At 46.3% G+C, this 15,889-nt stretch overlaps 1 protein-coding gene across 1 annotated transcript in view; it reads right to left on the bottom strand.

Moving 5' to 3' along the window:
• Nucleotides 1-10,680: 10,680 nt before the first annotated feature.
• LOC140716170 (serine/threonine-protein phosphatase 5-like) overlaps nucleotides 10,681-15,889 on the bottom strand; it is a 42,859-nt gene continuing 37,650 nt past the window's right edge. Inside the window, exon 8 of the mRNA XM_073028815.1 lies at nucleotides 10,681-14,121. Within this exon, the coding sequence (XP_072884916.1) occupies nucleotides 14,059-14,121 (63 nt within the window). The 3' untranslated portion in view covers nucleotides 10,681-14,058. The remainder of the gene's footprint in view (nucleotides 14,122-15,889) is intronic.

The following is a 15,889-nucleotide window of genomic DNA, read 5'->3' as shown; positions in this document are numbered from 1 at the left end:
CAATCGAGGATGCCCAGTAAAATGTTGCAGAGAAAGTACAGAGCACGCAGACGATAAGGTGCAAGGCCATAATCATACCAGGGAACCATTTAACAGCAGGGTAGAACTGTCCTTGAGCTTGGTGGCTCGTGCTTTCAGGCTTCTGCCCGGTGGGAAAGGAGAGAAAAGCAAATGTCCAGGGTGGGTGGGGTCTTTGCAGGGGCAGAGTCCATGGAGGGGTGACTTACGTCATCCCTACTGACAGAAGCTTGCCAGGGTCATCTGTCCTGGGCCAGTCTTCCCAGTCATCCCCAAGCGTGACCCAGCTTACCTCTCCTAGGTGAAGATCCTTCCGCTCCCAGGGATGAGGATTTTGGAGCTTCTGCTGGTGTCTCTGTAGCTCTGGGATTTTACCGGATGGGGTTTCTAGCCCCATGCCCAACCCTCCCCCTTTCGCAGCCGAGCTCGAGATCGATGGTGAACAATCATCAAAATGTTATTTTTTAAATTTCCTTTTATTTAGAGATGCAGCATGGTAAAAGACCCTTTTGGCCCAATGAGCCTGTGCCAGGTGACCAATTACCTTACCGACCTGTGCAGTCACAGGGAGAACATACAAACTCTTCACAGACAGTGGCAGGAATTGAACCCAGTGGTGTTATGTGAACCACTCTGCTGCCCCAGCTCTCCATGTGGTGGGAGCGGGGAGAAGAGACAATGAGGTGTCTGGGGAAATTTCCTTTCTCCCAGGATGTGTGTCGGAGCCTGAGGGGTGATGGAGGCAGAGAATCTCACAACACTGAGGATGTACCTAGTGGAGCATGTGAATCACAAGGCTATGGAACCTATGCTGGAAGATGGGATCAGTAGAGATGGGTCCTGGACAATTGTGATTAAGGTTTTTCTGTTTGCAATCCTGATGGAAGTGTGGGGACACAGTGACTGGGTACATCACTATCAGCTCGAGTCGTGTGTAGCATTACAGTATCCTGTATCTACATCGCATAAGATCAGACCATGACACGGGAACAGAATTAAACCATTTGGCCAGAGTCTGTTCCGGCAGTCAATCATGGCCGATTCATTTTCCCTCTGAACCCCTGGACATCAGAGCAGAATTGGGCCATTCGGCCCATCAAGTCTGCTCCATCACTGAATTACCCACTCATTCCCATTTTCCTGCATTCTCCCTGTAACCGCCTACTGAAGATTTTTTGATGATGTTTATTGAAGGATGACTACTGACAAACACATTGTGGACAATGTCCCCACCTGAATGAAATACTCATCGTGTTATCTTTGTCACCCTCCCGAGAGAATGGGTGAGACTTGGTGTCAAATGACCTTAATGTTTTATTGAAAATTCGACGCTTAAAGCAGTCTCTCTGAACTGCAGTGGATCGAGACAACACTGACATCGATTTCTACAGATTGTGTGGACAATATTCTGATTGATTGCATCACTGCCTAATACTGAGGTTCCAATCCGAAGGATGGAAGGAGGTTGCAGAGGGTCGTAGACTCGGCCTGCCCCATCACGGACCCAACCCTCCCCCCCTCGAGGACATCCTCAAAAGGCAGTGACTCAAGAAGGTGGCCTCCATCATTAAGGACCCTCACCATCCGGGCCATGCCCTCTTTTTGTTACTACCGTCAGGGAAGGAGGTACAGGAGCCTGAAGACCCACATTCACTTCTTCCTCTCCAGCACCTGAATGGTCCCTGAAACCACTTTTCTTCTATTTATTTATTTATTGTAACTTAGAGCAGCTTTTTTTATGTCTTGCTCTACACTGCTGCCATTAAACCACACATTTCATGACATATCTCAGATTCAAATTCAGTTATTTCAAAGTATATTTATTACTAAAGAATGGACACTGTACACAACCTTGAGATTTGCCTCCTTGCAGACAGCCACAAAGAAACCCAATAGAACCCATTGACCGTCAAACACACAACGTGCAGAAAAAAACCCCCAGAATGTGCGAACAGTTAAAGTAACACTCAGAGTTCAGGAAAGTGCCACGAAGGCAGTTGAGGCCACAGCCTACGTTCAGTGCAGAGGCAAGGCGAGCATGCTGAGCACCCACCCTCTCCCCTCGGCCCCAAAACCCTGACCTTTGCAATTGGGGCCAAAACAATGGGTCATCCTTGCTCTGGGTCCTGGGCCCTGCTGTTCCGATACGCTCTCAGGCCCGGGACTCTCCCCCTCGATTTGACCCATATCCAACCTGGTCTGGTGCTCAGAGTTATTACATGATTTTGAAACACGTTGTTTACATTAACAACCAACACAGCCTAACGATACGGCGTGGGTACAAAATAAACATAACAGTAAATTCTGATAAGAAAGGGAAATGTCATGGCACTGATACTGCCGTATACTCAGTGGCAGACAGCCATTCTTCAGGCTGAGCAACACCCATGAGTTATAAACAGAACTGAATGAGTTTGCAGTTTAATAAAACAGCAATAAGAACCGGGGTCACGTTATGAGACGCTCCTCACATCAGCTATTACTGTCCGGTTTGGTGCAGACACTCAGAATTTTCACAATATTCAGAAACTACAGTGAACTGTAGAAAAAAGTTCATCGGCTGCAGTCTACCCTCACTGCTGGACTTGCAAGTGCCCAGGACAAAGAAGTGGGCAGGAAATATCTTTGCAGGCATCCCCCCCCCCTCTATTATCTGTTACACCCATCGCTGCTCTGCACCGCAAACTCTTTGATTCACTTTTTATAAGCATTGTAAATACATCCTGGTATTTCTGCACAGCTAATTCCACATCCATACTTCCGACTTCGTTTTTATGTAATTACGCATTCATTATAATGGTTGAATGCTGTTTTTCGTTACGTCGCACCCACGCAGCAAATTCAGAGTGTACATAAAGCTGATCCTTGATCCCTGCTTGTGCAATGTGTCTGTCTTATCGTGCTGAAGCCAGCGCACGGTGAGCTGACTCACGTCATGACCGGCTGGCTGATTGATAAGTGGGCAGAGAGTCTGCACAATGTCCAGCGTTGAGCAATCCCGCCGTGGAGTGCTGCCGGCTGAAGAGAGGGATGGAAGGCATCTCGAGGTGCTGTAGGGGAAAATGGAGAGCTAATAACTACACTCAGTGGCTGTTCGTCCATCGTCCTCGACACCATTAGACGATGATGATGATGGTATCGTGACCAGTGCGTGATTTGGATTTAAGAGAGGGAGAGTTACACAGCGATAGCCTCACTCTTTCTTCCCAATTCCCATCTGGATCCAGTGGCAAGACAAGAGTCGAGACGGCTGGAGATGGGACTGGGCGCAGTGAATGTCCAACTCTTCGCCTTCACGTGTGGCTTAGCTACTCGGTCCGGCAGAACTGTTTCTACTGACAAGGGGCAAAGGCGGACCACTGGCGCCTCTAAACCGGTTGCTTCGGGCAGGTGGGGCTCATCAGCCTTGGACAGCAGCCCGCCTGGGAGAAGGAAAACTCTGATTTTAAACCTCCGCTGCTTTGTGGCCATACCCACCCATGGGAAAGGCTTCGGGAGTAGGCCCTGAGGAAGAAATCCGGAGCCGGGGTCCCCAAGGGGGTTTGATGTTGTTTACAGCTTCACTCTGGCAACCTCTGTGATACCTCTGTATCAGCGCTTGCCCTTCCCCTGGACTACATCAGTGATATGGAGCGGGTAAATCCACTGCATGGGCAACTTCCCGCCCAGGAGAGGACACAGTCCACCAGAGGCGCAAACCCACGATCCCCTGGGATCGGCGGCTGCCTACTGATGGTAGTAATGAGATGAGGGCAAGTCCTGCATGGTGATAGATGCTACCGTTTGGAAGTTGTCCTCAATGCTGGGACACTAGTGCCCATGGTGGAGCTGGCCGAGTTTACTAAACTCTGCAGCTTTTTCCAATCCTGTACATTGGTGCCTCCATACCAAGCTGCGGTCCTCGGTGACATATCAAATATCCTAAAAATGCGCCTTCTTTGTAACTGCATCAACGTGTTGGGCCCAGGATAGCTCTCTGGAGAGGTGAACATGCAGGGACTTGAAGCTGCTCAGCTTTCTCACAGCTGAGTCCTCAACGTCACTTCCCCTTCCTGATGTGCACACAGTTCCTGGGCCTTGCTGAACTTGAAGGAATCAGCCTATCAGTTCATGGGGGTATAAAATTGCCCAGACAAAGGTATTTACCTTGCACCTTTGTAGCAATTTTCGAGAAAGCTTGCAGACCAGACTGAAGTTGTCACATGCTCACAGGCACATTTGCTCTGTAACAGTTGGGATATTTGTGTTATCAGAGGATTAGTCCTCATTAAACTGACCTTGGGTGTCTGGCTTCTGTCCAGTCAGTTTCAGACTCTACACACACCACAGAGATGTTTCCCATTGTAGATGTGGATCATGCCCCACAGCTCCTCATTAGACCACGGGGGAAACAGGTATAGGAGCCTGAAAACACATTCAATGATTCTAGCACAGCCTCTTCCCCTCAGGCATCAGATTTCTGAACAGTCCATCAAATCATGAGCACTCTCTTGCACTAGTTACTTCATTTTTATTGTAACTTGTAGTAAGCTTTTGTAGGCCTTGCACTACATACAGTGATAATAAACCCAATTCTGAAACACTGACAGACTCAAAATATTCTGGAGCTTTATCTCCCCTCCCTGCCTCTCGTTTCCCACTCCCCATTCTGGTCACCATCTAACTGCATCTCCTGTTTGCCCATCACCCCCCCCCCCCCACCCCCAGTTCCCCCTTCTCCAATGGTCTACCTCCTCCTTCAGGCCTGTACCTCTTCCACCTGTCCCCTCCCGGCTTCTCACCTCATTCCCCTCACCCTGGTCTCACTGTTCCCCCACCACCTTATTCTGGCTTCTGATGAAGGGACTCAGCTCGGAACATTGAGTTTATTCCCCTCTATAGATGCTGCCCAGCCGACTGAGTTTTGTGTGGGTCATTCAAGATTTCCAGCATCTGCAGAATCTCCAGTGTTTGACAATTAGTACACCTAATCAAGGAGAGACTAAACAGGTTCACAAGGCTGTGTATTCTTTCTTTTAATGCCAGGTTTGTAGTCCAAGGGTGGGTCACAGCATATAGTTGCCACTCCTTCATTATAACCCAGTCCGACACAGGGAGGAGGGGCATCTTCACACCACCACAACTTTTCAGGATGTGTCTCAATACCTTCCACACAATGTTAATTATGACCGAGGTACAAATGCTAACATCACCAGTGACATGAATAGAAAGCCACCAGCTTGCCACAGGGTTGTTAAAAGGTAAAGAGGAGTGCCTGAACAAGAACCTGACTCAGCAAGACCAAGGAACTGATTGTGCACTTTGGGAAGGGGAAGTCAGAAGAACACACACCAGTTCCCATTGAGGGGTCAGCAGTGGAAAGGGTGAGCACTTTCCCTCTCCTTTCTTAATCTCTCTGGTCACAACTTATCTACTGAGGTCTATTACAAACCCACAGACTCATAGATAACTGGACTATACTTCTTCCCACCCCAATACTTGTAAAACCACCATCCCCTTCTCTCAATTCTTCTGTCTCTGCTCTCAGGATGGGGCTTTTCATTCTAGAACGAAAGGTATGTCCTCCTTTTTCAAAGGGGCTTCCCTTTCTCCACCATCAATGCTACTCTCAACCACATCTCTTCCCTTTCATGCACATTTGCTCTTACCCCATCCTCCCACCACCCTACCAGGGATTGGGGTCCTCTTGTCCTCACCTACCACCCCACCAGCACATAATTCTCAGCAACTTCCACCAAACACATCTTTCCCTCCCCCCCCCCCCATTCTTTCTGCTTTCCGCAGGGATCTGTGGCACTCTTGTCCATTCATCCCTCCCTACTGATCTCCTTCCTAGAACTTATCCTTGCAAGCAGAACAAGTGCTACACCTGCCCCTACACTTCCTCCTCACTAATATTCAGGCCCCAAACAGTCCTTCCAGGTGAGGGGACACTTCGCCCAAGTCTGTTGGGGTCATATACTGTGTCTGGTGCTCCCAGTGTGGCCCCCTGTATATCAGTGAGACCTGATGTAGATTGGAAGACCATTTCACGCCCGTCCACTGGAAAAAGTGGGATCTCTCAGTGGCCACCCATTTTAATTCCACTTCCCATTCACATATGTCCATCCATGGCCTCCTCCACTATCATGATAAAGCCACACTCATGTTGGAGGAACAACACCTTATATTCTTGGGTAGCCTCCAGCCTGATGGCATGAACATCGATTTCTCAAACTTCTGGTAATATAACCCCCTTCACCATTCCCCATCCCCCTTTCCCTCTCACTTTATCTCCTTCTTCTCTTCCATGGTCTTCTGTCCTCTCCTATCAGACTCCCCTTTCTCCAGCCCTGTATCTCTTTCAGCAATCAACCCCAACTCTTTACCACCCCTCCCCCTCCCCCTCCGTTTCAGCTATCACCTTTTAAATGTACCCTCATCCTTTTTACTCCAGGCCTGCTGAAGGGTTTCAGCTTTCTGAGCTTTTTTTTTTAACCCCATAGCCTGATGAGTTCCTCCAGCAATTTATGTGTTGTTTGTGTTTCCAGCATCTGCAGATTTCCTCTTGTTCAGTTTTAATACACTGGGTGTCAACATTCTTGGCATCAGATGTCTCACAAACAAGAAACATGAGGGTTAGTGGGGCCAGAGTTCAAACCTGGAGTTTGTGGGTCCATCATCAGGGGTCAATCTATCCTAGGCCCAATCTATCGATGCAATTTAACTCAAGTTTAACCATCATTCAACTATACATGGTTACAGCCAAACGAGACAGCGTTATCCTGGGGCGAAGGTATTACAAAGAAAGCATGCCCATGGCTATATTTCATTATCAGCTTGAGGAGATTAGGCAGGTCAAAGACTCTAGCAAATTTCTAAAGATGTACTGTGGCCAACATACTGACAGAATGCATCACTGTCTAATATCGGTGCATCAATGCACAGGATCAGAAAGAAAAACTCAGCCAGGTCCATCATGGGTACCAGCTTCCCCATCATCTTCAAACATGATGCCTCAAGTCCTTTGCAACTTTGATTTCTGAATTTGTTCCCCATTTAGAAAATAGAATCGGAATCAGGTTTAATATCACCAGAATACATTGAGAAATTTGTTAAATTAGCAGCACTAGTACAATGCAATCCATGATCAATATAGAAAGAATAAATGAATTAAAGTATATGATTTAAAATATTGGTAGAAGGAATTTGAGACAGAAAAGCTTTCACCCAGAATAAGGAAGGAATTTGGAACCTATCGTCCACAAGGGCAGAAGCAGGGACCGGGACTCAGTGCTGGGAGATGGGCTTAAGCTGAGTAACCATGATCTGGCACCAAAAACAGCATACCCACATATACTAACACAAACCTATGCGCCTTTGGACTATGGGAGGAACCTGGAGTATCTGGAGGAAACCCAGTCACGGGTCGAACACACAAACTCCTTACAGACAGCAATAGGAATTGATCCTTGATTTTCTGATCTCTTGGGCTGTAAAGTATTACACTAAATGCTACCACACTACGATAAGGTGGTTAACAAGACATGTTGTATGTTGGCTTTCATTAGTTGGAGGAATGAGTTCAAGAACACAATATATTGTCACAGCTCTATAAAACCCTGGTTACCCCACACTTAATGTTATGAGGTGACCAGAAATGAGCGTAATAACCCAAACATGAGCAAGCTTTAGAGAGGGTGCAGAGATTAATCAGCATGCTACTTGGATTACAGGGCACGTCTTACGAGGATCGGTTGAGTGAGCTAGGGCTTTTCTCTTTGGAGCAGAGATGATAGGTGACTTGGAGGGGTACAATATGGCAAGTGGCATAATGGACAGACAGCAACTTTTTCCTAGGGAGGAAATGGCAAATGGAAGAGGGCATAATTTTAAAATGATTAGAAGAAAGAATAAAGGAGATGTGGAAGATTTTACAGGTATTGTATTTAACAGAGTAGTGGCTGCATGGACCACACTGCCGGGGTGGTGGTAGAGGCAGATAAACAAGGGATATTTAAGACACTCTTAGGCAGATGGACTAAAGAAAACCTATGTAATATTGACCTTGGAGCAGATTAATATGCTGGCACACCACCAGGGGAGGAAGGTATTGTTCTAAACATGGGACCTGGAAGTTGAGTGTGAAGGGCTGCTTGGGGCACACTGCTGTTCGTTTTTTGTACAACCAAGTGCAACTAACTGATGACTCCTGGTATAGAGCACAACTCCCCCTGCTTCATGTTACTCTCTTCATCACCCTTTCAGCAGAATCATTTGGTGAGATGAGGCAACAAGCATTCTACTAGAAGCAGTGAAAATCTGTAACACGAGACATTCTGCAGATTCTGGAAATCCAGAGAAATGTTCAAAATGCTGGAGGAATTCAGCAGGCCAGGCAGCATCTATGGAGAGATTCAAACCAACAGTCGATGCTTCAAACCAAAACCCTTCATCAGGACTGGATGCTGGATCAGCAGCAGTCCAGTCCATTTCCCTTCCACATCCCTCCCACCAAAGGTTTCACCAAGCACGTGTTCCTTGCAATCTTTTTATTTAACATACTGTTGCCTGTTGGCAAATACAATCTTTAGGTAGTTGCAAGTCTTGAGACACCACAATGCACATTGTCATTAAATATAATTCAGAATTCTAACATTTGAATAAAATTTTATTTGACAGTGACATTATGATGGCAAACACATACAATTATAAAACTCTTGTGCCTAAACTGAGCACCAGGTCGTCAAGTCTTCCCCCACTCTTTGCCCAACTCTCCCTTCTATTTCAAATTCCTCGCTGGTTTGAAACATTTGATCTCCAAAGCCCAAGGTATTTTTACCTGTAAAACAAAATGGATTCCACGGCAAAGGAAGAACTCAATGCCACCATGCCATTGTGGAGGAACCCACAGGTGAAAACATGGCTGTGACACTCAGATGAATCTTCACAGAAAATGAGATGATGTCTGGGGAGAAACCCGTCACTTTGTCCATCCCCCGCAACCTTGCAGGGCTTTCCAGAGGCTCCGTTTGATTGTCACACAAGCTTACTCTTGCACAGAAGTCCATAGGACATGGGAGATCAGCTGTGTCTAGAAGGAATATTGACAGCAGGCAGGAAAAACTAGAGGGTTTTTATTTGTTGTGAGTTAGGAGGCAGCAAAAAGTAGGGAATATTGGATGTTAATTGAAGGTATTTTCACTCAGGGTCTTGACCTTTTGCCCTCAACAGACATCCCTCCATACAAGATTAGGACTTTCCCCCATAGAAAAACCCAGGACAGTGTACTGTTCTCCAGTGAGATGAGATCCCATATTGCCACTTCTTCCAAGATTTAACAATTTTGAACACAAATCCTGCCTCTGCTCAGTTAGAGATGATAGTGAAGCTTGCCACACACTACTGGTGTTACTGGTGGGCACTGAGCCTCCCAGTCAATGACACTGAACGAACAGCAACAGTCTACATATGAAGGGGCAATCACAAAACAACTCTTGCGCTGGCCACAATGCTCTCCATTTCTTTCCTAGAGGAACATCACTGTCCATCACCGAGCAAACAGGCAACACAAGCATCTCAACAACTGTCAGAATGACAGTCAAACTGCAGGAACCTAGACAGATGAACACTAAAATTTTCATTTAAATAGTGACTTTCTCAGCACTGGGAAGCTTCAAAGTAACGAGGAGCTGTTGAATAATACAAGAATCAAGATCCTGAAGCAGCACGAAAGGATAGAGGTTGTTGGGGGCGAGGTGATGAACACTGGATGGGACACCACGAAGAACGCTCAGTTCTTCAGGGGAACCCGTATGTTCAGCTGGCTGGCGGTTTAACCCTGCAACTAGGGAGCAGGATTTTAAAGGAATTGTAGTTAACGATTGCTGGCCGTAACACAAGAGATTCTGCAGATGCTGGGAATCCAGAGCAACAGACACAAAATGCTGCAGGAACTCAGCAGGTCAGGCAGCATCCATGGAAAGGAATAAACAGTTGACGTTTCGGGCAGAGACCCTTCTTCAGGACTGGAAAGGAAGGGAAAGACACCAGAATAAAAAAGGTTAAGGGGAGAGGAAGGAGCACAGTGTAGAATTGATAGGTGAAGGCAGGCAGGTGGGAAAGGTAAAATGCTGGAGAAGGACTCTGATAGGAGAGGAGAGTGGGCCATGGGAGAAAGGGAAGGAGGGACACTGGGGGGAGGGATAGGCAGGTGAGAAGAGTTAAGAGGCTGGAGAGGGGAATAGAGGAAGAGGGGAGGAAAAGGAAAAAAGAGAAAAGGGGTTACTGGAAGGAGAAATCAATGTAAATTGGGGGAATGCTTTGTCAAGCACCTCTGCTTTATTTACCCAAAGAGGCCAACGATTTCAATTTCTATCCCCAACTCTCATTCCAACATGTCGGTCCATGATCTCAGGATGGAGTAGTAATACCTCATTCAATCTAGCAATCCTCCAACCTGATGGCATGAACAATGATCTCTCCTTCTGGATTTTTTTCCTCCCCCACCCCCCCAACCTTCTATTCCCCACTCTGCCTCTTACCTATTCTCCTCACCTGCCTATTACATCACCCTGCTGTCTGTCCTCCTTCCCTTTCTCCCAGTCCACTCTGCTCTCATCTCAGTTTCCTTTTTCCCACCTGGCTTCGCCGATCAACTTCGAGCTGGTCCTCCCCCCCCCCCCCCCCCCCCACTGCCCCAGCTTTTTATTCTGGCGTCTTCCCCATTCCTTTCCAGTCCTGATGAAGGGTCTCAGCTCCTCCAGCATTTTGTGAGGATTGCTAGCCTATTTGTTCAGAGATATGTGTGGCCCCCAGAACTAGCTTAACCACAGATCACAAAATGGAAAATTAGTCAGGGTCACACTAAGGCAGAACATAGAGAAGCCCAGGTACACACCTGTAGCCTCCTCTGAACACATTCTTTACACTTTAATCACAGGATCCCTTCTACCAGTTGGCAGATGGGCACTAGAAATCTTCACAGTGTTGGAGAACCGGTTTGCAGTAGTGAAGGGAGCAGAAACATTTCTTTCACAGCCTTTGATGTGTAGAGATAAGCAGCACTGTAACCAATGTTCAGATGTGCAGATCAAGCATTGCTCTGAGCAGGAAAATGGCGTGACACTTTAATAAAACATTATACGGTGCAAAAGATTCCAGCTGCTGGCAACAAAGGCCGCGTGCGGGAGCATTTCAGTTACTGTACGCACTCACACAGCTTAGAGGGAGTGGTTGTAAAAACCAAACAATTTGTTTTTAGTCTGAAAATGTAACAAAAAACTGATGTTGGAAAATCTGAAATAAAATGAAAAAATACTGGATACACTCAACATCCACACAGAAAAGAACAATTCATCAGATCATTCGAGCTAACACATTAACCCCGTTTCTTTCTCTGCAGATGCTGCCCAACCTGTTGAGTGTTTCCAGCATTTTTCTGGTTTTATTACAGCTTTTTTTGTGACATTAGCCGATGGACAAATGTTGGCTCAGGACACTGGGGGCACCTCCCCTGTTCCTACTCAAATTATAGCCCAGGGAGTTGTCTATAGACAGAGTGCAGACTGGACCTTTGTTTAACATCTCCTAAAACACTGCAACACCTACAGTGCCACACAGGGAATCGCACTCGGCCTGAAGTTTGCTGGCTGTCTCTTGGGAACGAATGGATAGATTTGAACCTCCAACTTCCTGATCTAGAGGCAGAGTGCTACAAAGTCATAAGTGTCACTATGAAGTTGGAAAGGAAAGGCTTACAAAATAAAACTGAGATCTGAACAGACATTTCTCCCAATTATAACCTATTAATTCTATACCAACACCCAAATTATTCTCAATCTAAGGGAATTAATCATGATAAGAACTAGTGCACCTTCAAACAAAACAATCAGTGGGAGTGGCGAGAGTACCAGTTTGGGGCCAACGTTGGTTCATTCTAAAGCCATGGAGCAGGTGCAACATTTTAAGCCACACGAAGCGGATTGTGTTGAAAAATGCAGCTCCTTTCACCACCGCCGAATGAAGAAGAATGGATATGATATAGAGTGCCCTGGCCTCTGCTCTGTAAATTTCTCCTTCCCTCACCCTCTGGTTAGCCACGCTTACCACACTCACCTACTCCTTCAGGTGTGAGTCTCGTCGCTACAATGGAAATGTTTGACTCAGCTCCTCAAGCCGGGGAAGAGTAAAGGAGTTTGCTGTTGGTGGGATTGGGGTTAAGAGGCTCGCCCAATGGCAAAGCTGGACTGTACAGACCAGATGTTACGGAGCTGTAGATGCCAGGAAAAGTTTCTGATTTCTATCTGTCTTCCTACTTCACATGGTTTTGCTGGTCATTGGTTTTGATTGAACCCATCAATTCAATCTCCTAATTCAGGCATGCATGAGAGACTCTAATGAGATTGTGGGCAGCGTGTAAAGTAAATTTCTTTCATTGGGGATGGAAATAAAGCGATCGAGATGACACACCAAACCAGACTAAAGCAAATTAAGAACGTGGACCTATCTCTACGGACAGCATGCATCAGTGACAAGGGACCCACCACTGTAGACAAAGGATGCATCAGCATGAATGACCAAAAAGCACTCTTAGCCACCCCATCTGTCCTTTCAGTTCAGTAACTAAGGTATTCTCCCACTGCCCTGGTACCTTCCTGCAAAAGCACCCTGCCCCAGCTAACCACTCAGAGTTTAACTGGCCACCATTAGGTTCTTTCTGTGGGAGCTTGCTCTACACAAATAGGTAAGTGTGTTTCCTGAAGCTCTGACTCCATGTTACAGTTTACTTTTCTGTCTAGAAAGCATCTTGTAACTTCAAGGATGTGAAAGTTGCTATAGAAGTGCAAGGTTTATTTATTTATTTTTAAAAGTCTGCCACCATGGAAGCTACCACAGCTCTTAATCTATAAGGATGAGTCAGTGGTCAAAATTACTTCCAGAACCTTTTCTCTCAACAATGGTTCTGTCAGCCAAGGGAACATAATGCTGAGACCCACCTTTCATTACTTGCTCCAGATCAAAAGGTAATGAGACACACCTAGATTAGTTTTAATGTAATCTAATACTCCCAGACTGTATCTCCAAGCACAAAAGCCGTACTTCTCATGAATTTAGAGAAAACAGGTTGCCAATTATAGATTGAGAGCTTTAGGATTCATCCATTAATTCTTCAGAAGTGACAGGAATAACCTTGCTTGCAATACACCAGCCAAAAAAAAACCCATCAAGCAGATGAAACAAGTGAGCGTGGAGCCAGAAGGCAGTTGAGACATCAACAGCCAATGCCTGAAAGTTTCTGACTGGGATTTGCAGACGGGAGTCTGGATGTCGCAGAGATAAATGACTGGAGACAACCTGAAGTAGCAAACCAGAACTAGCCTCCATATACCGATGCCGACTAGATATCCCTGCGTATAAAACTACCAAGCATCACAATCTTAATTATATATTATGTATATACACATACATACTTCTGGATTTTGCTGACGAAACGTTTGGGACGGTTGGGTTTGGGGGGAGGCGAAGGTCAGAACTGCGAAAGAGTGAGAAACATAGTGGAGGGATTCAGTACCCCATGACTGTTCAAATGAAGCTGGCAATCGATTACCAACCAGCCACATCTCTCTCCTCCTCTGGCAGTGAAGCAGAGGTCAAGATCAACCACTGGGCTGGTCGAGCAGAAGGGAGGCAGACGAAAGGTGTTCGGCAGAAGGGAGATGGATGAAAGGTGGTTGGCAAAAGTTAGGATATTAAATTGTTTTATTCAGCAGAGTCTGACTGGTGCAGTGATTCAGGATTTGATCTGAAACCAAACGCTGAAGGGCAAGGATGCGTGTCTCAACACGAACCGTGCATGGGCCACGTGTTTGAGAGCTGATTTACACTCCATAGCTTAGCACAGCATGGGGCAGGTCACATCATCAAGGGCTGTGGTGCTAGAAAGGTAGAAGACTTGGTTCAGAGATGGCAGCAGATCTAGTGAGGAAGATTAAATTAAACCCTGATGCCATCCCTCCCCACCTGTGGGAGGGATTACTGTCCAAACCAGATGCTCCGATGCTACATCATTCCCAGCTGCAGTAGCGAGTTTGCATATGCCATCGGTTTAACATTTGGGTGAGGCTGCAAGAGAAAACACGGGCGTTACCAGGTAAAAAAACATCACTGCCACTCTTTACTGCACCATCCTCTACTCAATTCAGCCTTCCGCAGCGGTTGAAACCAACTCTGGTCATAGAATTGAAAAAAGGCCCATCTGCTCACGTGTCCATGCTTACCAAGATGTATGTGCTCAAGCTAATCCCATTACCTAACACTCGATCCATATCCCTCTAAATTCTTGTCATCCGCATACCTGACAACATACTTCTAATGTGCAGTACTTGCCTCAAGTACTCTCTAGGTAGCACAAAGACCAGAAACTCTGCAGATGCTGGAAATCTACGCAGCACATACAACATGGAGGAACTCAGCAGGCCAGGAAGCATCAATGGAAAAGAGCAAACTGTCAACATTTTGGGCCTAAACCCTTCATCAGGACTGAAGAAGGGTCTCGGCCTGAAATGTCAACTGTTACTATTTTAGACCATAAGATATAGGAGCAGAAGTAAGCCATTCAGCCCATCGAATCTGCTCTGCCATGGGATGATCCAATTCTTCCAGTCATCCCCACTCCCCTGCCCTCTCCCCATACCCTTTGATGCCCTGGCTAATCAAGAACCTATCTATCTCTGCCTTAAACACACCCAATGACTTGGCCTCCACAGCCGCTCGTGGCAACAGATACCACAGATTTACCACCCTCTGACTAAATTAATTTCTCCGCATCTCAGTTCTAAAAGGACGTCCAATCCTGAAGTCGTGCCCTCTTGTCCTAGAATCCCCTACCATGGGAAATAACTGACATATCTAATCTGTTCAGACCTTTTAACATTCGGAATGTTTCTATGAGATCCACCCTCATTCTCGTGAACTCCAGGGAATACAGCCCAAGAGCTGCCAGACATTCCTCATATGGTAACCCTTTCATTCCTGGAATCATTCTCCTGAATCTTCTCTGAACTCTCTCCAATGTCAGTATAACCTTTCTAAAATAAGGAGCCCAAAACTGCACACAATATTCCAAGTGTGGTCTCATGAGTGCCTTATAGAGCCTCAACATCACATCCCTGCTCTTATATTCTATACCTCTAGAAATGAAAGCCAACATTGCATTTACCTTCTTCGCCACTGACTCAACCTGGAGGTTAACCTTTAGGGTATCTTGCCTAAGGAATTATTCAAATATAACACCTTCAGTCCAGTATCTGTTGCTTTCTGTTTTAACCGCACCACACCTCGATTGCCCTGTGACTACGCCTCATCTCCTGTTTGTCCTTTCTATCATCTCTGTTGCACGCTATCTTTGATTTATTTCTGTTTTTCTCCTTCCTCAGCCCTATCACTTTGGTTCGCAACCCCCTGCCAAATTAGTTTAAACCCTAACAGCCTGCTAAGATATTGGACCTCTTTGGGTTCAGGTGTAACCCGTCCTCTTTGTACAGGTCGTACCTCCCCCAGAAGAGGCCCCAATGATCCAGGAATCTAAAGCCCTTCACTAGTTTCTCAGCCACGCATTAATATGCCGGATCACGCTATTCTTGTGTTCGTTAGCACGTGGCACAGGCAGCAATCCTGAGATTACTACTTTGGCTGCCTGCTTTTCAGCTTCCTACCCAACTCCCCTCTCAAGACCTCCTCTTTTTTTCCACCTATGTCATTGGTACCAACATGCACCAAGACTTCTGGCAGTTCACCCATAGATTTTCCACAGGTGCAGCCCGATCTGCTGTGTTCCTCCAGCACTTTTTGTGTGTTATTTCCTCTGGTAGCTGGTTCCATCACCCGCTCT

The sequence above is a fragment of the Hemitrygon akajei genome, chromosome 25 (genome assembly GCF_048418815.1).
Source record: "Hemitrygon akajei chromosome 25, sHemAka1.3, whole genome shotgun sequence".
Taxonomy (NCBI): Eukaryota; Metazoa; Chordata; class Chondrichthyes; order Myliobatiformes; family Dasyatidae; genus Hemitrygon; species Hemitrygon akajei.
This window is presented reverse-complemented; position numbering and strand designations above follow the sequence as displayed.